We start from the raw sequence: 21,659 nt of genomic DNA on the forward strand, positions 1-21,659 counted from the left end.
GACTTGCTATTATTAAAATACAAAGGAAACACAGGAATCTAAAGGATAAAACCATTAGCATACTGAGTCAGAAATACTTCGGGAGAAGGTGACTACGTGTAACCTCAAGGATTGGGAGGTGAGGCTGTTCTGGGGAGAGTGGTAATCAGGTAAAGTAGGTGTCCTGAGGGATCACCTAAGGTGTGACTACTGGAGACACAGCAATGGGGCTTTTGGTGGAGCCTAAAGAGAAAGTAACAAGGTCCCCAGCCAGGACACTGGAAGAGAGCACTGACGAGATCAGTTGCAGAACTTACGGGAAGTTCTCACTTTCCATGCTTTAAAAAAAATTGTTAAGAAAAATGTATGTGCATGTTTGTGTGGACACCTTCAAATGCCAGAAGAGGGCGCCAGATCCTTCAGAGCTGGAGTTTTGGGGTGGATGTGGTTGCTGGAAACTGAAGAGTTAATGCTGAGCCACCCTTTCAGCCCACACCTGACACCCCCTCTCTCCTTTATTTCCTTTTTCTTTTAGACAGGGCCTGAGTATCCCAGGCTGGCCTTCAGCGCACTATGTAGCCAAGGATAGCCTTTAATTTCTGACCCCTTTAATTTCTCTCCAGCTTCCAAGGGCGGTATGTAATTACAGGCAGGAGGTACCACGCCATGTTCGAGCCACTACACTATGCTTGTTCGGTTGTAGGGATCAAAACCAGAGCTTGACCAGAGCAGACCTCCACCCGCAGCCCACTGTCTTCGTTCACTGCTGACGTTAGACTCGTCCACGGCCATTCCAATCACGTGAGCTTAGACACTGAAACCCCGGGGCCAGGGCTGCCTGGCTGTAAGTTCTTACTGAGAAAGAGCAGAAAGCAGGTCGTAATGCTTCATGGTTTCAGCCAAGGTATCAATTGCAGATTCCAAGGTGAGAAGCAGTTCAATCACAAATCCCTGGGGACAAAAAATTTTTAAAAATATCTAATTAATTATGATAGGTTTAAAAACAAAACAACAACAAAACAAAACCAAAGCAACAGCAACAACAAAACCCAGAATGGCAATGGGCTTCCCCGGGAGATTTAAAAATAGAACCAACCCCACATTCATGTTACAAAATAATTAACTTTCTGAGCAACATAGCTTTGCTAATTGGTGAGAACTCATCAAACCAACAACATGGAATGATTAAAACAGCGGGGTAATTGCCACAAATTGCCAAGCCAGAAGTCTAAGCGCACTCTTCCTTCAGTGCGTACACTGCATCTGTCAACAAGTCTTGAAAATATCACTTTAAAATATATCCTAAAGAAAATGGGGTACATTTACACAATGGGGCATTCTTTGGCTGTAAAAAACAATGACATCATTAAATTTTGTAGGCCAATGGGTGGAACTAAAAAAAAAAAAAAAAAAATCCTGAGTGAGGTAAACCAGACTCCTAAAGACAAACATGGTATGGACTCACTCATAAGGGGGCAGAAGACATAAAGCAAAGGAGAACCAGACTGTAATCCTAGCTCCAGAGAATTGGGTGTGTAGGGGGCAGGGGAAAGGGTGGAAGAGAAGGGAGAGGGAAGTGGAGTAGGAAAAATATATATAGCTCATTATAAACAAAAACAAAAAATGTTGAAAAAATATATCCTAAATTTGACTGCTTTTCTCTGCACCTCCGTAGCCTCCTTGAATGGAACCTACCACTTTAGCCAGGCTTTGCCTCCGACAGGCCTCTCTGGCTCTCCTTGTGCATAGACAGTACCTAGGTAGCACTGACAGACCCTTCCCAATCACATCACATCCATTTCTCTTCCTCTTCTCAAAACCTCTGCGTGGCTTTCCCCGAGACTGGAGTAACGCTGACCATCTCAGTGGAGTCTACAAGATCGTCTGCATTTTGGACTGGTTCCGCCATGCCCCTGCTATCTTCAATATCTGCTATTTCCCTTTGCTTCCAGGAAGTCCCTTAGAGAGGACACACTGCCGACGCCTGTTTTCTATGCGAAATGTTCTCAAGCCAGATCATCACAGGACTTGGTTCATTCCGGTCTCTCCTTAAAGATCGCCACTTAGACAGCTGAGCATGGGAGCATGTATGGTGGGTGTGTGTGCGCATGCATGTGCGTTTCCTTTCTTCATGGCTCTTGAAATCAATACCTTATTATTTCATGGCATTTATCATTGCGTAAAGACCACGTGGGCTGTTCTTGGTAGATTAAACCCTTGTTTCTACCGTTTTCAGAACACCAAGATCTGATCTTCTTTGTCAGTGAAGATCCAATAAACCCACCGACTGCACACATTTGAGTTCTCCAGTGTGATATTTTACTTATCTTTAAAACGAAACTGTTTCTGTTCCCACTGAACTTTATTATCCCAACTCTATTACCCTTTGATGACTCTGGAGTAACATTGAGACGGTGTGTTAACGTATGTGTAAAACGAACCTTCTCTGACAGGCATAAATTACATGATCTAAATAGGTCTTAGATAGCCAGCAGGAAACTTGGCCTGTTGCTAACCTATATAGTAATTAAAATAGCCGCTACATAGATCTTGCAGCTCCCACGAGTCCTTTAGCTCTAGGAGCAGCTGACGACCACCCAAAGAAGATAGCAAGTTTCTCACCTGTGCATCCTCCCCTGGATCCCCCACAGTTTCCACGAGCCTGGTGAGGACGTCGGAAAGTGTATCTGCAGACAAGGGCTGCTTCAGTGCCCTGAAAATCTGGAAGGATCTCCCAGCATAGTGTCGAGAGGAACAGGAGAGGGCCGTCTGCAGAGCGACCTCACTGAGGTGACGTTCCAGGTGTATTCCTTCTGAGAAAACATGGGAGACCACGGGTGCTTGTGTGTAATGCAGGGAGTTACAGCCAGAGGCTAAGCACTACCTGGCTAGGGAGACCACACTTAGATTATGTCCAGTGACTGTACTGCATTTGCACTTGGGAGAGATCGTTTTCTGATCTCCAGGAAGGGATCCTGTGGACCAGGCTCTCTCTCTCTCAGCAATGTTAGCTAACAGTTGGGGCCAGGTAGTTCACTCTCTAGAAGGATGTCCTAGGCAGTGAGTGGTGTTAGTAATATCCTAGCTACTTTACCAACCCTACAGTGAGGACAAAAGAACTCTAGACACTGCCAAAGCTCCAGAGAAGCAGAACCACCCCAGCAGGCAAACACCATGTTAGCATGGAATTCTTTTACAAAGATTGTCAGATGTGTTAAATTTTAAACTGCTGAAACCTTTACTTACGTAAGAGGGATTTTACAATTTATAATTTCTGCATATTTCCCTTTAATGCTAGTCTTTCAACTCTTAATTTTATTATTCAATTCTATGACTATCATCCACAAAACTAACCTCAAGATTTCATGGAGAGAAATCTGATTTTTAACTAGTGATTTTTTTCTTTACCAACACACCCATCATCATTCACATATTAAACAAGTCAATCTTTCTAAAAATATCTGCACCGGGGATATTAATTATCAACTTTTCGGCTGGGCATCACTGAAAATTCAGCCGCACTGATGTTGTATCCTGATCAAATGTTACTTGGTCTCCATTAAAGATGATACCTGCATTTGACTGCTTGAAAACAGAAACCACATGCTTCAGAAAACTGCTGAGCTGTTCGGCACTCTTGATGCTGGGGTTCTTGGCGGAAACATCCTCATGGTTCCAAAGGGGCCCTCGTTTTCTGAAAACAGAGGACAGTGACATTCCTTTTCTGGAACTGACATCAGCCACTCGCTCTTACCTGTCTAGACTTTGCCTTTACACTCAGGAGGGGCAGTGGCTGAATCAGTCAGCTCACAGGTCACAGCCTACTCCTGTTACTTAAACACACGGACAAGGAAGGGCCTACAGCAAGTGGAGCAAGACAGGGCTCCAGCTCAGAGACAGTCAAAAAAAGATGACAGATTAGCCTAACACAATGAGTATTGCGCATATAAAAGGGGCTTTTAAAATTTAGAATCTCTATTTCTCTTTAATGTGATTTCCCCTAACACCTAATTTTATGACTCAGTCACCCACAAAGCTAACCTTCAAATTTCACAGGTCAAAACAGACATACAGGCAAAACCCATACATAAAAAATGGTTATTTACTATTTTATGTGTATGCATGTTTCACATGCATATATGTGTGTGTACGACATGCATGCCTGTTGCCCTTCGAGGTCAGAAGAGGGTGTCAGATCCTCATGGACTGGCGTTACAGAGGGCTATGAGCCACCATGTGGGTGCTGGGGATAAAATCCGGGTCTTCTGGAAGAACAAGCGCTCTTAATTGCTGAGTCAGCTCTCCAGCTTGCACATATACTACACACACACACACACACACACACACACACACACACAATCTATAGCCACAGGCCTGGTTTTTACAGCTCTCTGGTGTGAACTTTCCCAGGCACTCTGGCATTGTGTAGAAAACACTTTCCTCAGCTTATCATTAGAAGGACTTCCTTACCATCACCCCACTCAAGTTTGCTCGAAGCCCTGTAGTTTGGCTCTTGCTATGGGACAGCGTGTTTTTTCTCCATCTATTTATCTATTACAGTCTACATACAGCAGACCATAAAAAAATAAACATTTGCCGGCTGGTTGATTAGAGTGTTATTACGCCTCCAGCTAAGAGTGTATTAGCGCGTTTAGTAACCCATAAGATTCACTTATCTCAGTATACGTATACCAACAGGCATCCAAAAGAATGTTCTGGCTGGATCATAGTTTTCAATAGACTTCACGATACAGACGTGTGTGTTTCACAGTACAGGATTACAGGAAATCCAGACCTGGCTTACATGGTTTGGCTGCTCTGAGACTAGTTCACCATAAACAGCGCGGAGATGGCAAGAGCTGTGGGGTTACCTTGAGGTAATGAACTCCATGAGGGTTTTGACTTTTCCGTCCTGCTCCACGGAGAGGTCCACCTCGCCGAGGAGGGTGGCGTGGAGGTGTGAAATGGCAGCGCTGTTGTTTCCTAAGCTGATACTAGAGGAGGTAGAACTTGAGCTAAGCCCTGAGTCAGTCATAGGGGAAGGCTGGTAATCAGGTATAAAGTCGTTAATGCCTGCACAAAGAGAAAGCCCACCATGAATAGAGACGCAGCAACAGGACCCAGAGAATACTTCCTAACCACACTGGGCATGGCTACTCATAGACCGCAGGGGACACATGAGGGCATGGGGCAGGTTACTGAACATGGTCGTCTCCTGAATCCCACGAGCACAACTAGAGCCAGTGCGCTGGAGGGAAACACTGTTCAGTTTGTCACGGAGCCACAGCTGCATCAGTGGTCCTCTGCTGCCATCTGTCGAAGACCACCTAGCAGTCTGGGGTGCTCGCTTCCCCTTTATCAAGACAAGTTACGTTTCTGTGATGTGAACTAGTTTCCAATTTCATACGGAAAGAACTCTATAATCTCGGCTTCACTTTACTTTAAGAATCTATTTTAATTTCCATCTAATATTTACTTTAAGTCAGTCATTAAATGAACAGTTAAAAGCCAAAATCTTACAAAATGGCAAAAGAATACTCATAAACAAACAACAAGCTATGGGATTTTGAATGAAAGTGTTTTTTATACAAAACCAGGAAGGTTTCTTCTTATTATTATTCTATTATTATTATCATTATCATTATTATTATCGCTTTTCAAAACAGGGGTTCTGTGTGTAGCCTGGGCTGTCCTGGCACTCACTCTGTAGACCAGGCTAGCCTCCAACTCAGAGATCCGCCTGCCTCTGACTCCAGAATGCTGAGATTAAAGGCGTGCACCACCACCGCCTGGCTATCTTTACTTTCCAAGCTTCACCATAAAAGCCTCATTAATTTTGGTCTCCTTAATCTAAAATATGGAACATTTTAAATACAGCAAAGATCATCAAGGGGCTAAAAGAATTTTAAATGTCAGTCAACTTTCAGAAATTGTGAGAAGAGATCTCACGCAACATCACTTTAAAATAAACAACAACGAAACCAACCCCAAACCAGGTCCTCAATACATTAAGCACTCTTCATGTCTTCTCCAGTTTCTATATTCCCAATCTAAAATCTGCTTGCTAGAGATCCCGAGAAGTAAGGGTCTCAACTATTTGTCTTAATGCGTTCTTCTACTGACTATGAGCGACACAGATGTTATTAAAATCCTGCAACTGCATTTTAAATTCCACGTGTTTCAACTTTCGATTTTCACTACTGCGGGATTCCAACTTGACGGAGTATGTTTCTACTTTATAGCCCGTGGCTTTGAACTCAGTACCTGTGAAAGTATACTCTGAGTGTGCAGTCTGTCTGACTGTCAACACCCTGGGCTCATTGAACTCCTTGTTCCTGAGAAGTACAGAAGCAACAGTTCGGATGTTACTGTTGGGTCCCATCACTATCAGTAAGTGCAGAAGCAGGCGCTTGCAATGTTCGTACACCTCAGGGTGGCAGTGGTCAAACCCTGAGAAGACAGGAGAAAAGCGTTGTCAGCTAGAGGGGCAGTGTGCTTGCCACCAAATGAGGGACTGGTCCCACCGCTGTCAATCAAGTTCCTGACTTGCAATCGTGTGTGTAAGCATGTAGCCCCACACACATGTAGTGTGAGCATGTAACCCTACAGAGACTTCCAATCAAATCTGGATTACTAAGAATAGAATGGAGATGCCATCTCAGACGCAGAGGACTCCTTAGGGATAATGGGTGACCAGGAAAAACACCTATATACATTGAGTTCAGACCCAGAGAGTGGGGAGTTCCTCTTAGCCTGACCACAAGCACGTCCACTGCCAAGCAAGCATGTTACCTCCCGGCTTCTCCTCCAGCCCACATGAGCCCGATCCCTATACCCAGAGAGTGTGCAAACTGTGGTGAGTTCAGTCCAGGTATCCAGAGTCCATGAACACAAATGCTCACTGTGTGCAAGAGACTTCATGCAATATTGTGTATTACACAGCTTATTTTTAAATTGGTTTTAAGTTTTCTCATCCATTCATAATGTGGCCTTCTTCCTCACTGTATAAATGCCTACGGAGAGTCAGGGTAATTCTTTTTGTTTGAGACAGGGTCTTGCTATGTAGCACGGGTTGGTCTGGAATTCACAGAGATCTGCCTACTTCTGCCCAGCTCTCAAGGTAACTTTTCAATTGGTTTCATACCAAAAACTTCATGACTTCTTAGAAATTATGACTCTGCTAGGAAACACCAGATATCCATGAATTCTTTTTAAAAAGTGGGCATTCTATTTTGCTTGGCATGAAAGACAAAGCAAATGTCATTTGCCACGGGAATTAGGAAGGGGCAAGCCCTGTATTTATGTGCTCTTGATAGGAAAGCATTATCAGAAGATGACTACCTTGACACGCTTCAAAAGCCAATGTTCAAATCACAGAGGAATTACAGATGTGGAAGAGTTCTCACCTGCTACCAAGGACACATGCAGACTCAGCTGTCATCAGACCGCACATGGTCAGGGCTTTCAACAGCTGGAATGCATTTCCATTCTCCACTCCCCGGAAAGGCTCCGATCTCTAGGGTAATCTAATTTACTGTACCAATAGAGCCCCCCTGGCAGGGTAGAGTGGATATGTGTTTTTGTAACAGGTACAAAGAGTCATGGAATGGGCATATGAATAGGGATAATATGAGCTGGGAGGTAACACGCTTGCTTGGTGTGCACGGAGCCTTGTTCCCAAGTAAAAGGCAGTGGACATGAAGAGAGAGAGAATGCGAAGAGTCTCGTGGAAGCGACAAGCAGGAAACAGAAGCACCAAGGCACTGACTTCTTGACCTCCCTGACAAGGCGACCCTTTAATATAGCTCCTCAAGTTGTAGTAAACCCCAACCCAAAAGTTACGTCAGTGCTGGAATTTCACGACTTCAATTTAGCTATTATTATGAATAGTAATGTAAATATCTGATGTGCAGGATATCTTGTATGCCACCCCTGTGAAAGGGGTGTTCAACCCTCCCCAAGGCGTCGTGACCTACAGGTTGAGGACCACAGATCTAATGATTCTCTGAAGAATGAACCAACTTAAAAATGGCCCCAGAGACACAAAAACAGAGGAATCAGAACACCTTACCTATAAAGATTGCATGGAGAAGAAGATGGAGGTAGCCACCCCACTCCACCTTCACACTGTGGTCAATGATGAGATCCGTCAGCAGGATCACAGCTATGTTACACCTGTGACAGCGAGAACACGGTTAGCGGCTTCCTGGAGCGGAAGTGACCCAGAGAAATCTCCTGCTCACATTCCTCCAAGAGTTGAGTACTCTATGGAAAAACACTTTTCTAGAGGGTAAAAACAGGACAAACAGATGCAGGAGAAGAAAACCATTAGAGTGACGGCTTTAGCACAAAACTCAGGGCTTGGAGCTCCTTGCAGCCAAGGGCTGGATTTCCTTCAGACCTACCGCATATACCACTTGCCCCAATGAGTGTTCGGTACGTGTTTGGCGCATTGGTAAGTTCTAAAAGAATGTAGTCATTGCCTTTGCTGTGATTTTACTTAGTAGAATTCAGGTTAATTGAATTCCAAAAACAGGGCTGACCACAAAGAAGTCACTTTTTTTTTTCCAGATGTGGTAACTGGGTCGTAGAAAGGTCAAGTAACTATGCCAGACACCCAGAAGGGCAGCAGAGGAACGGTAATGTTAACTTTGTGCGCTCACAATACGGTTTTGAATCTCTTAGCATCTCAACAGAGTGGGCTAGTTTCGATGCAGCATCTCAACAAGGACGACCACTCCTACGCTGTGCGGTCAGAGAGTTATCTAGAAAGCTGAAAGCGTTCAGCTGCAACGTGGCTCGTACGAAATAGGAATGACGCTCTAGTCCACCTGTGAAGAGGTAATCCAGGTGATGACGTTTCAGGCACGTAATCCACCAGTGGTGACCAGCAGCCTCCAGCTGGTGGGAAGGGCAGTGGCTCTCCTTGGTTATGCTCCATCACTTTCAGGCGCCAATTAGAATAAAGTGGCATTGAATCACCTATCAAGATAAAATGATCTCATTTTCTGCACCATCTACTGTCTGCCATATAAGCAAGCTCTAGTAAGAAACCCACTATTCACAGCATTGGAAAGGGATCCAAGATAATCTCCCACTATCTAGATATGCATTTTCTATGGAGACCTAGGTACAAATATTACAAATTGGGGGGGGGGGAGAATTGAGAGACTGATTTATTGATTGAGGTGCTATCCTTTATAGTAAAGCAAAATCTATACTGACACATCCCTATTCTTCCCTAGTATGGCCAAACCAGGAGAGCATATTAAAACGAAGATGCTTTGAAATAAGTATCTTCTCGTAAGTTATTGGTTCTAATATTTCATGAGACCAGGCTGACACAAACCCACCTCTGAAAGAAATCTGCTCTACCACATGGGGCTGCAGGGTGCAAAACAAACACCTGAAAAAATGAATTCTGTGTGACGTGGATAAGTCACTTAACCTCTCTGGACCTCAGTTCCATGATGCCCAAAATGAGGAGACTGGAGCAGATCCTCCAGGGCCCGAATCCAGTTACAATAGACATGTTTCTATTCTTCCTTTCCTTCATGCAGCAGTGCTACTTAGTTAGGATGGCTCACTTTGGAAGTGTAAGAGAAAACCTCTTGAAAAAAATGTGGATCCGTAAGATAAGCAAATCTGTTTAGAGAACAACAGCCAGACCCATCCAATGTCTGTTCTCTGAACACTTTTTTTTTGGGGGGGGGGGAGGTCAGGGTATCTCTGTATAAGCTAGCTTTCAAGCCAGAGATCCACCTGCCTCTGACTCCCATGTACTGGGATTAAAGGCGTGCGCCACCACCTCTGGTTCTCTGACACTTCTTGAGAATGAATTCTATAACACCCAACACAAAAATCCTTCCAGCTTACTATGCCTTAATAAATCCATTCCTTAAGATAAAGATGCCTCCGATCACATTAGAACTAGTGGCAGTCAAATACAGCACTCTAAAACAATTTCTTGGAGAAAACAAACTCATTAACATTAACACAGTTAACAATATATGTCACCAAAACAGTTATCTAAGGAGCATCGAGAATTGGTTACTTTTTTCCTCTTCGTAAGACCCTCCGGAGCTGCTACTGTATCGAGACTCCAGTCTGTGATGTTGCCGGTTTAAATGGCTGTTCAGTCCACTGTAGATGTCCAGGTGCACATAGCTGTGGGAAGGACCATGGGAGTCATGCACAGATCACAGTGATGTGGCATTTCTACCTTTCCATTCACTGTTGTGGAATATTATTTTAACTAGGAAAAGAAGTGTTACATTTGTATATGCTGTGGAATATTAACTGTGTAAAGGTGTGTTACATTTGTTTATGGTATATTTGTTTAACGATGTAAAGATAAGTTCCACCTGTTTCACCTTGCCTGCATAAGGTACCTGATTGGTCTAATAAAGAGTTGAACGACCAATAGCTAGGCAGAGAAAGGATAGGCGGGGCTAGCAGGCTGAGAGAATAAATAGGAGGAGAAATCTAGGCTCAAGAAAGAAGAAACAGGAGGAGGAGGAGGAGGAGGAGAGAATGAGGGAGATACCGCTAGCCAGCAGACAGGGAGAAGGAGTGAAAGTGAGATATACAGAAATGGGGCTAGAGACATGGCTCAGTGGTTAAGAGAACTGGCTTCCCTTCCAGAGGACGTAGGTTCAATTCCCAGCACCCACATGACAGCTCACACACAGCTGTCCATAACTCCTGTTTAGGGGATCTGATTCCCAAATACAGATATGCTTGCAGGCAAAACACCAATGGGTGTATATAAAATAAAAATAAATATCTTAAAAAAAAGAGAGATACAGAAGAAAGGTAATAAGCCCCGAGGCAAAGGAAGATAAAGAGAAACAGGTTAATTTAAGTTAAAGCAACTAGCCCAAAATAAACCTAAGCTAGGCCAAGCATTCAAAAGTAATAATAAGTCTCTGTATCATGATTTGGGAGCTAGTTGGTGGCCCAAAAGAAAAAGTCAGGTACAATTCACTTCATTTTTTTTCTTGGTTTGTGTATGTGTGTGTGGAGGCTGGAGGCTGACCCTGGCTGTCTTCCTCAATGGCTCTCCACTTTCTTTACTGACTGAGGTCTTGCCCCTGTGGCTAGTCTCAGGGATCCCTTTTCTACCTCTCCCCTGCCCCCTTGCTGAGCGCTAGAGTGACCAGTGGGCTTTTATGGGGTCTGAGAATCTCTTCCCTAATCCACATGCTTGTGTGGCAAGTGCCTTATGCATCAAACCATCCTGTCATTCCCTAGATGCCTTACTTTCTATGTGCAGAAGGAGCACTTTATACAAACGATCACCACAAGGCACACACCAATTTCTGCTTTATAATTCCAAAGCTGAAGCTCTCAATTATTCCCCTCTAAGCACCCCATCATGTGGGGAGCCTGGTGAGAGCTATGTATAGAAACAGGCAGAGTAAATACTTGGAAAAAAAAAATCTCCGGAGATAGCGACATTCACCCTTCATATCAAAAAGTCTAGGGGGCTGAGGAGTCAATGTGAAAATGTTCAAGTATGGAAATGCATGCATCACTGGAATATTAGCATGAAGTATTACGCACTCCTGGGAGGAAAATCACCACACTCTCGGAGACAGAAGTACTTACTTCTCTTCAAAGTTCTCCTTTAGGGCCTTACTGTCAGCGTTGCCCTCAGTGGGAGCTACCATTGTATTGCTACTGGAAGTAGTTCCTGTCATCAAAGACAAAAGAGCACCTGTCAGCTGAGGAGAATAATAAACATTTCAATCAATCTGCCACTGGCATGAAATCAAGGCGACAATGATGCTCATAATGACCACCATATTCTCGACTGTGTCAGAACAAACAGGGATGGTGGGTGTGGGAGGGAGGGATGGCTCAGTGGGTAGAGCACCTGCTACCAAGCCTGACAACCTGAGTTTGACCCCAGAGACCCACATGGTGGAAGGAAAAAGACCAATTCCTGCAAGCGGTACTCTGACCTCCAAATGATCACCATGGCATGTCTGTTCCCCTACTGACACAATAAAGAATCGTAATACAAAAAGGTTAATAAATGGGTAAGAAATTGTTACGAACACAGGGAGTGGAAGAAATGAAGAGGCTTCTATATACTGTTGTCGAAACAGTGCAAAACCAGAGCTGTCTGAAAAATCTATGTTAAAAGTAGTCATTTTCCAAAATGTAACTCTACGACATTTGTACCTGGTGGCGGTCTTCCCACCACTGAAAGTAAATCAAGACTTCTTGACTAGGGCACACAGATCATAGCTGAGAAAGAAACAGTTCCTAGATGACCAGGGGTGGAGGGCAGATGAAAAGCTCACACTACATTTTGGCGCTGCACCACCCTGCAGCCCTCACAGCCCCTGGTAACCTAAACATGTCCATGTCCTTTCTCTCGGGAGTGATCAGAACTCTTTCTGGGAGGTCTGGTCCACCCAGGAGATAAGGTATCACACGCTGAGGAAGACATCAGCAAGATAGTCACCTGACAGCAATGCTATGCTCCTCCTCTGCACTCCCAGAGCTTACAAAGGCCGGACACTGCACCCTGCTGAGAGGCAGCCCTAGAGTCAGGGCTCTCGAGGAAAGAGTTGCTATACATTGAAACTGCTGAACTTATTCCAGATGATTCAGAATTAACTTTGTTATTTATTTAATTACAAGAAATAATTAGAAATAGAAATCATCCCTTATATATAACACATATCAGATCCCATTTGGGTCTACCAGGGTCTCTAGCAGAAGCTAATGATGAAACTGATCAATTATTGGCAGGAAATGTGCTGGAAGTCTCAGAATTTCATAAGAAACACTATGTTGATAGCAGGGGTTTGAAAAAAAGGCGTTTCCATTACTTGGCAACAAGGCAAGAAAATTACAAGGAAATGTCCTACTTGTTCTTTGTATAACCAAACTCTACTACCTGCAGGAAGTAACCCAAATGGTACTCAAAGAAATGAAATTTGACAAATGGATGTGTTTCATTTTACAGAGTTTGGAAAATTAAAATATGTACACCATACCATGGATACATATCCAGGATTTCAATGGGCAACTGCTTTGAGTTCTGAAAAGGCTGATTCTGTAACCACAATTTTATTAGAAGCTATGGCCATTATGTGGTTACCTGTATCAGTTAAGACTGACAATGCTCCAGCATATGTCTCTAGTAAAATGAAACAGGTTTTTTTTTTTGCATATTACAACATAAAACTTATTACAGGTCACAGTCAGAAAAAAAAAAGCTGAACAAAGATTAGATTCAGAAATCTCCTTTTGAAAAGAAAAAAGCAGGGATATAGAAAAGATAGGATAAAAGGACAGATTACTGAACCTACTTTTAAACCAAAAAACCATTAACTTAAATATTTTACATTGGTATGGATTTTGTATACTATACAAATTTGAGGTTATTTATATTATATTGTATATGTGTTTCTACTCTTGCTTATGATATTTTTGTATATTGATACAAATTTAAGATTATTTTTGTTAGAACATACTGTACATATCCTTCTACTCTTGTTTAAAGTATTCTACCTATTCAGCTCATTTAACAATGTAATGTAAATTTCTAGTGCTTGAAAGTTATTATTACAAACTATTGAGGATAATAAAGAAATGTAGGCTAGTAGTCACCTATTACAATCAAACTTGTAGATATATTTACAAGGTCAAACAGACCTTGTCAGGTGGTCTTTAAACCTTCAGAGATCTATAGAATATGGCATTTAAGATGTTTTAACAACAAGTTTTCTTTTTTTGTGACAATGAGACATGTCTGCCCTTGGAAGCATTAATCTGTGTCAGAGAAGATAGTGGGCATCAAAGAAACTCCATATGGAGTTTTCTTTCTTTGTGGCAAAAAGTGACTGGGCAAGAAACTGTCCTTGCTTCAACTGCTGACAGTATACTGTGCAAATTGGACAAGCAGAACACAAAAGAAGGTGACTGTAAAACCTTGCCAGGACAAGGTGGGAAGTCCTTTAAAATCCCTGTTTCACAGAAAAGTCTGTCAGATATTCTAAGCCAAAGATAAATGCCCCAACATTGTAGAAGAACCTTGGGTATCTGTCCAGGTAGCCAGCTGTTTTTGTTATTTTTTATTTTTGGAAGCTGCCTGCACTTCCTGTATACTCAGGTAATATTATATCCTTCTCAGGTATCTGATGGAGTTGAAGACGATTAGTTATTGTTATAATTTTCCTTGTTACTAAATTAAAAAAAAAACAAAAGAGGTGTAAAGTGTATCAGGTTGCGAGACATAAAAAGGTAATTTGGGGTTGGTAATATAAGTTAGAACAGAATGTAAATTAGGTACAATACTCTGGACTCACCAAGATAGGATAGAAAATGAGTACTTTATCTGATGCAAATTGACTGGACATTGTTAGTGTGATCCTTACCTGTATATATTTGTCTATAGTTACTGTACTTGTATATAGTTTTACTATGGTAGTTAAAACCCTCTCTTTTTATTTAGACAAAAAGGGGAAATGTTGTGTAGTATTTTGATCATATTTTGACAATAAAGCTTCCCTGGAGTCAGAGGGTGGAGTTAGCCACAAGTTGACCAAAACCATTAACCATAGGGGTTTGGAGGACAGCAAACTGATGGGAGACAGGAAGTGGTAAGGCGGGGCTAAGAGAGGATGGAGGAACAGAAGAGATAGGAAGTCCTTGGTGGCTGCTCTGTTGCTTCTCTGATATTTCAGGTTCTTTCCCCAATATCTGACTCCTGATTTTTTATTGATTAATTAGAAATAAGATTAATTAGGAACCAGCTATTTGCTGGTGGCTTGTTATTAACTTGAGGCTATGTTAGCTTGCTTCAATGACTCCATAATGCACCATTCACAAATCACAGCATCATTCTGTGTTTCCTGAACATACCTGACTGTCTATTTATAGCAAACCGTACTTTATTCACTTGGCTGGCTACAATGTATAATACAGATCCAAATAATTATAGCATGGGATCACACAAACTGTTTCAGCAAGTAAGCATTCTTCTGAATTAAGCACCGCAACTCATTAAAAACACATTCAACAAAATACAAAGAATAAAATAAAAGTAGAAAAATTTGCTGTTTAGGAACTTATACCCTATTCCCGAAAAAGTACAAAGACACAATTTCCCTTCGTAATAGTAAGAATCCTTACGTTATTCAATTTCTTTACTCATGTAAGATTTTCCAATCTCAGACCAGTCACCGAACATGCCTACTATTTGATTTTGTTTTATCGGTAATGGAATTTAAAGACACGAACTCCCTTGAAGAAGCATACGTGGGCAGAGAGAGCATTGCTTCCACAGATGCAGCGGGGGCCGCTCACCTGAGGTGACCGAAGGGATTTTGCAGCTGGAAGTGATGCGGTAATAGGGCGGGTTGTCCATGTGTGTGACGCCCGAGCTGACGGGGTCTGTGAGCTGAAGCTCCCCTACCAGTTCCTCCAGCAGCTGCATCGTTTTGTCTCTTCCCAGATAAACGATGACTTTCTTCACCTGCCCAGAAGCAAAAAAAGAACTTTTTAATCTCATGGCTTGCTCTAGAGGCCATGAATCTTAAATTCGGTCATTCCTTTGTTTGTTTTTATATCTGTGCACAGGCTCTGGTGAGTGTACAAGCACCGTGTTAATGCACTGTACTGTGAGGAGGTCAGAAGAGGGCACCAGGTCCCCTGGAATTGGAGGTACAGTTGGTTGTGGACTACCTTGTTGGTGCAAGGAACTGAACTTGGTCCTCTGCAAGAGCAGTAAGTGCCCTTAGTCCTGAGACACTGAGACAGATTTTTTTTTTTTTTTTAATCAAAGTTGAACTCTTTGTGGAAGACGAGTAAGCACAAGAAGAATGGGAAGGGGTGAGGTGCTCTTCTGTAAGAACTTCTTTGTTAATGGACAAAGCCTTGGGCTGCTAGCAGCGTGGGAGTGTGCTGTGACTGCTACACACCCAGCCTTCCTGGCAAGTGGCTAACTTCCACTCGCTCTTCCTCCTACAGACCGCGCAGTCTAACAATGGAGCCATTTTTAACATCGAGGAAGTGGAAGCAGAGGTGACTCCACCTCTTGGGGGAGGAGCATCAATCCATCACTAAGCCATCTCAACACCCCACAGTCTGTACATGGAAGGGTCTGTAAGAACGCTGATGGCAGCCTCCTGAGGAACTGGCCCTCTGTGGGCACACTTCGGGGAAGAACTGGCCCTCTGTGGGTACACTTCGGGGAGATGCGCATGCCCACAGACCTGTGTGCACACCTGGACATTCACTTTGGACTTCATTGCTCCTACGGTGTTGTTAATGAGGACGGATTTTTTTTTAAAAAATAAATTTTATTTTCCATTTAACACGTATGAATGTGTCGCCTGCATGCATGACTGTGCTGTGGTGGAGGCCAGAAGAGAGCGTACGTTTCCTGCAGATGGAGTCACAGACAGTTGTGAGCCACCATGTGAGTGCAGGAAATTGAACCCGGGACCCTTGGAAGAACAAGCAGTGCTCTTAATCACTGAGCCATCTCTCCAGCTTCAACTTAGATGGGGTTAAGTGTTCCTTATCCCGTAGCAGGGAAGAACACCGTGTCTCCTGCTTTGCCATCTGTTCCTAAGCTTTCCCTTCCTCCCAGAAGACACAGGCCCTGAGCTCTCCGATCACAACACCAGCTGCAGCCCGGAGAACCTCAGTGGGCCAGCTCTGTATCACTATCACCCCCTCTCAAGTGTTAGCCTTTCCTGGGGCTTTCTCAGATAGACGGTCCCAGCACCTACAGCTTTCCTTGGGCGTCCTCGCCGCAGATGCACTTACCCAGCTGCTGATTGTTCTCAGTCTAATTTCAAAGAACAAAACCTGTCTAATCCTTGAATTCGAACGCCAGACCTTGCAAACATACCTGGCCTGGAGCAGCACACAGTGGCAGTGCCTGAATGAGTCAGTGACTACGTCTGCACACTGTTCCTGACCGCCCTTACGCTACTCTCCGGTGCCTCCGTAGGGCGATCAGTCCATACGCTAACAGACATCAGGTAAACATGCACATTTTTAAAAGACTGACAGACTTCAATGATACATACGTAAGGCAAAAGGCTTGGTTCACTATTCACGCCGCAAATGCTGATCAAAAAGTGCAAAATAATTTTCAGGTTCTTTGGCCAGCCGTCTGCTAGTGTGGTCCACACGTTCTCCACCTCTGACCAGGCCAGCTCATCACCGTACTAAAAACAGCACACACAAGAGACACTTCAGAAATTGCTGCTTAGTAAAAGCCACGAAGAATTAGGAAATAGCTTCTATAGAAAGTCTATATTAAAGAAATGATTATTTCTCGTAGGAATGTAAACACCAGCGTCACCAGCGTCCCTGGTGGAATGGGAGGATACACAGAGTTTGTACTACAGGTTTCATCTGTCTGTCCTAGAGCCATCTTTGCATCAATTCCCAATCACATTTCCTCCTCCTGACCCCCATACCTTTGCTGTCATATACATGAGATTGTTCAACACCATGGCGGTGGCCTGTGGGGATCCCCAGCCTTCTCCCCGGAGCCAGCGTCTGCTTGTCACCATGATCTCTCTGTCTTTCAGTGAGTCATCCTCATCTTCATCCTGCCGCCTGGCTGAGGGCAGAGGCTTGAAATCCACCAGCTCAATGTTGTTCATCCAGGGCAGCAGGTAATGCAGCATGGCCTGCCGCCCCGCCGGGTGAGCCGTCTGGATCCGCTGGCTGATCTCTGGTTCAAGGGATAGCAAAGGGGAGACCTAAATCATTCCATGCGCTTCGTAGCCAACAGGAGGACACATGCCACCCATTTCCCAATGACAAAAGCCGTCGTTCATATAACGAATGTTTCCTCCCTGACATAATTAAAACAAAAACACAAAACCAGCTAACACAAAGCATCTACCTCCTTCATTTTCTGATAGTTTTTCTTTACGTAGGCCAACGTGGACTTGAGCTCCACCTCCAGCATACTGGGGTTGCAAATGTGTGCCACCATCACCAGCCCTACTCATTTCTTATACAAATTGCCTTAGGCAGTTAAATAAGAGTTTCCATTCTCTTGGTAAGATTATAAGATGGTAAACCACTCTACCATCCGAGCAACCCAACTATGGAGTCTATATCTTAACTCAAGGCAGAGACTGAAAAGTGACATTCGCACATCTGTATGCATAACAAAAAGGGAAGCAAGTGAAATGACAGACAGATGAAAGAACGAGTCAACAACCTGTGATGATAGACACTGGGATTTCACAGAGCCTTACAAGAGAAGGGAAACTCATTCTGCGCTACAAGAAGGAGCCCAGAAGACACTGAGCTAAGTGAAATAACCTAGCCACATACACAAAGTACCATACGATTCCATTTGCCTATCTGGAGTAGCCACACTTACAAAAACACAAGGTGCTCCGAATGGTGGTCGTGAGGTAATGAAGGGCAGGAAAATGGGCACATGCTGAATAAGGACTAGTTTAGTTTCAATTCCACAAGCTCAATGAGTTCTAGAGATCTATTTTATGCTCGACACTTCTGAACAATGTCTTTGAAATGAGCAAGACCACAGTGAGAATGAAGTCTCAAGACAAAGACAAATACTCTGCATGGAGCTGTTCTGTCGTTTATACACAAATTGTATAGTTTTGGCATGAAAAACAAGATGCAATACTCAAAAGAGATTGAACGAAGACATCTTAACTTAGTGTATAGGAACTGGGGCCACATCAAGGCTTAACCTCTTCCATGGAGATGGAGTCACCTCAGGTTGAAGTGTGGGAACATCAATATGAATAGAAGGCAAGTCTCCACTAAAGGTGACAGGGAAAAAAAATCCATGGAGTTAGAGAAGGCAGAAAATGATAAGTGCCTGGAAAACCAAGACAGGATAGAACTGAAAGCCACAGAAGGCAGCTAATATCTGCGACTGTGAACAGCCATGGAACTGAAGACTTCATGCCAGATATTAGAGTCAGCAGCCAGAGGGGATCTGGTAAGTTTCAGACAGAAGCCTGCCACTAACAGAGTGAAGCCCTCCTGAGAGGGGAACGGAGAACATGACATGGAGGATGGTGGATATGACATAGGTACTCAAGGAAGGCACTGTGGAGAGGCGCCAAGCTGAGACGGAGGAACCAGTGAGCCAGCAACCTTCAAGGTTCACTTTGTGAACAAATTAAACAGAAAACAGAAAGTGTACAGGAAGCCCTCTTTTTCTTTTTTTCTAAAAAGCAAGACAGTGTCATAAGATTTAAAAAGCAAGATGGATGAGTTTCAATTCTTATTAAAGAAAAAACTCAGACACATTCTGATTCAACCTCACATTTCCGACGTTCTGAATTTTCTAAGGATAGTCTTTCAGAGCTGGGAGGAGGCTGAGTCAGTAAAACGCTTGCCATGGAAACATCAGGATGTGAGTGTGGACCCCAAACACAGGTAAAGAGGTGAACACAGTGGAACCATCTGTAGTCTTGAAGCTGAGGAGGCAGACAGAGGAGCCAGGCCATCTAGTGAAACCAGGGAGGCCCTATCTAAACAATGGTCAACATGACTCCGGAAAAGACCTGCATCAGCTGCTGGCCTCCCCACACATGTACATTTACTTATATGTATATATGTACATGTACACACACACACACACACACACACACAGAGTTATAGCTGACTGCAAAAGAAACAGGAAGCATTTCCTTGGGCAACCTGAGAATATGGCGAGAGTGAGCTCTGGATATGCCCGGGCTAGCTCCTCAGACAACTGGTAATAAGATACAGAATACAGATGTGGCAGCGGGGACAGCTGGCTGAGGACTCCATCCGTTCTCTGAACCTCCAATTTGTGAGCATAGCGAAACATCTTCGGTTCCAGGATCTATAGGAAAGTAATTCCATCAACTTCAGTTAATACTTTATGGGTTCCTCCAGAGTTTAGCTATAATTAAAAACCAAAAACTCTCCTACACAGTATTCCACTTTTAAATCTATAGTCATTTATATCACTATGCTCATTTCTAGTATTTGAAATGCCTGCAGAAGACGGCCACCGTTCAGAAAGATTTGCACCCAGGTATCCAACATCAATGATGCTAGTACACAGTCCAGTCTGAAGTAGCTTTAGCAACTCACTGTGCAATGACTTGAAAAAATTTAATCACTTTTCCAGGTAAAAATATAATTGCATACAATATGTGCACATGGGAAAAGTCCCAGGAAACAGCTCTTGGCTAATCACTAGACAGCCTATAAATTGCCCTTGGCTTATACTACATGAAGCACAAGTGACTGTTAACCTTTTTCTTCACTAAAAAGAGGGAAATTGGATGTAATTCCTTAGCTGGTCCAGCATGGGTACCACCTCAGTGCCTTTGGGAGCATCAGCATCTACTCTACCACCACTTTAAGGCCTTCTCAAAAACCACTGCATTGTGCCTTGTTACCAACTAATTAAAAATTAGATAATGATAATCTAAGAAAAGTAAGGCTATCATAAAGGATGGTTCTCAAAACAAAAAATACTCCAGCCACCCAACTCTCCTCTGTCAAACAGAAGTAGCCATTCCTATATACCAGCCCGAATTAGTGAATCCTAAGTATCAAATACATTCACATACACTAACACGATCCTCTATAGGGCAGTTCTGAACACTATATTATTAAAGATTTAAACAGCAATACTGTCTTTGGCTTGTATTTCTACTAATAACCAGAACTTGGTACCCTACTTTTACTACCAATATTATATATTATTAAAGATTTAAACAGCAATATTGTCTTTGGCTTGTATTTCTACTAATATCCAGAACTTGGTACCCTACTTTTACTACCAATATTACTATGCATTAATGGTAAAAAAATAATGTAAAGTTAGAATTTAAACACAATTTGTACACGAACCTGTAAGAGTTGCATAGCAACTTCATAGATACTTCTAGAAGAGTCAGCTGCTTTAAACAGTATTAGATTCAGGAGCATCACTGTGTCACACTGATAATCCCTGAAGATAAACATCATGTGTTAGGAAAAGCAATGTTTGGAAACGTTCACATCAGTGAATGGATATGGCAAACAACAGGCAAGGCTGTGAATGTCTAAGGCTACAGGTGACTTCCTGTTTTAAAGACAACAGATTTGGGGGAGGGAGAGTTGTTATCCTTTGTTGACTAAATTTCACTAGTGTTCAAGGAAAGAAAATAAAGGGTTCTTAGTATTTCAGAAAGAGTCTCTTGAAAACAGACGCACAAACAACTATAACTGTACCCTGAGTGCGTGTGTGGACTGGGTACCTGTTCTGGAACACATTGGCGATGGCTTTGAAGCAACCGGCTGCCACCCTCCGGGAACCAGTGTAGCATCGGTCCACGGCCCAGTACATCAGGTTGCTCTGGTCTGGGTTCAGCTCCAGCAGCAACGTGACTGCTTCACAGCCCAACTGGTGAACCTGGGGAAGGACAGGAGTGACAGGGAGAGGAAGTCAGGAGCAGGGTGTATGCTGAGGATGCAGCATGCATTTACTGCACACCATCACACAATCCAATCAACTAATTCCCAGTTACCTGCTGGGGGCTGGGGACAGGGAATCACTTGTGTATCTGTCTGTCTATCTATCTGTCTATCTATCTGTCTATCTATCTACCTACCTATCTATCTATCTATCTATCTATCTATCTATCTATCTATCTATCTATCTATCTATCTATCTATCT

The 21,659-nt window shown here is 43.2% G+C and overlaps 1 protein-coding gene across 4 annotated transcripts in view; it reads right to left on the minus strand.

The window, feature by feature from the left end:
• Positions 1-21,659, minus strand: part of Fryl (FRY like transcription coactivator) — a 226,111-nt gene that overhangs the window by 36,393 nt on the left and 168,059 nt on the right. For 3 of the 4 annotated variants that reach the window (XM_057771109.1, XM_057771106.1, XM_057771107.1), the window contains 15 exons: positions 21,240-21,394; positions 20,851-20,950; positions 19,660-19,828; positions 17,436-17,695; positions 17,040-17,180; positions 15,307-15,475; positions 11,590-11,674; positions 10,034-10,146; positions 8,811-8,961; positions 8,051-8,154; positions 6,244-6,429; positions 4,851-5,052; positions 3,552-3,673; positions 2,602-2,792; positions 836-930 (listed from right to left, as the gene is read on the minus strand). In XM_057771109.1, coding sequence (XP_057627092.1) covers positions 836-930; positions 2,602-2,792; positions 3,552-3,673; positions 4,851-5,052; positions 6,244-6,429; positions 8,051-8,154; positions 8,811-8,961; positions 10,034-10,146; positions 11,590-11,674; positions 15,307-15,475; positions 17,040-17,180; positions 17,436-17,695; positions 19,660-19,828; positions 20,851-20,950; positions 21,240-21,394 — 2,243 coding nt within the window. The remainder of the gene's footprint in view (positions 1-835; positions 931-2,601; positions 2,793-3,551; positions 3,674-4,850; positions 5,053-6,243; positions 6,430-8,050; positions 8,155-8,810; positions 8,962-10,033; positions 10,147-11,589; positions 11,675-15,306; positions 15,476-17,039; positions 17,181-17,435; positions 17,696-19,659; positions 19,829-20,850; positions 20,951-21,239; positions 21,395-21,659) is intronic. The other variant, XM_057771108.1, reaches the window with a different exon arrangement.

The sequence above is a fragment of the Chionomys nivalis genome, chromosome 6 (assembly GCF_950005125.1).
Source record: "Chionomys nivalis chromosome 6, mChiNiv1.1, whole genome shotgun sequence".
Lineage (NCBI taxonomy): Eukaryota > Metazoa > Chordata > Mammalia > Rodentia > Cricetidae > Chionomys > Chionomys nivalis.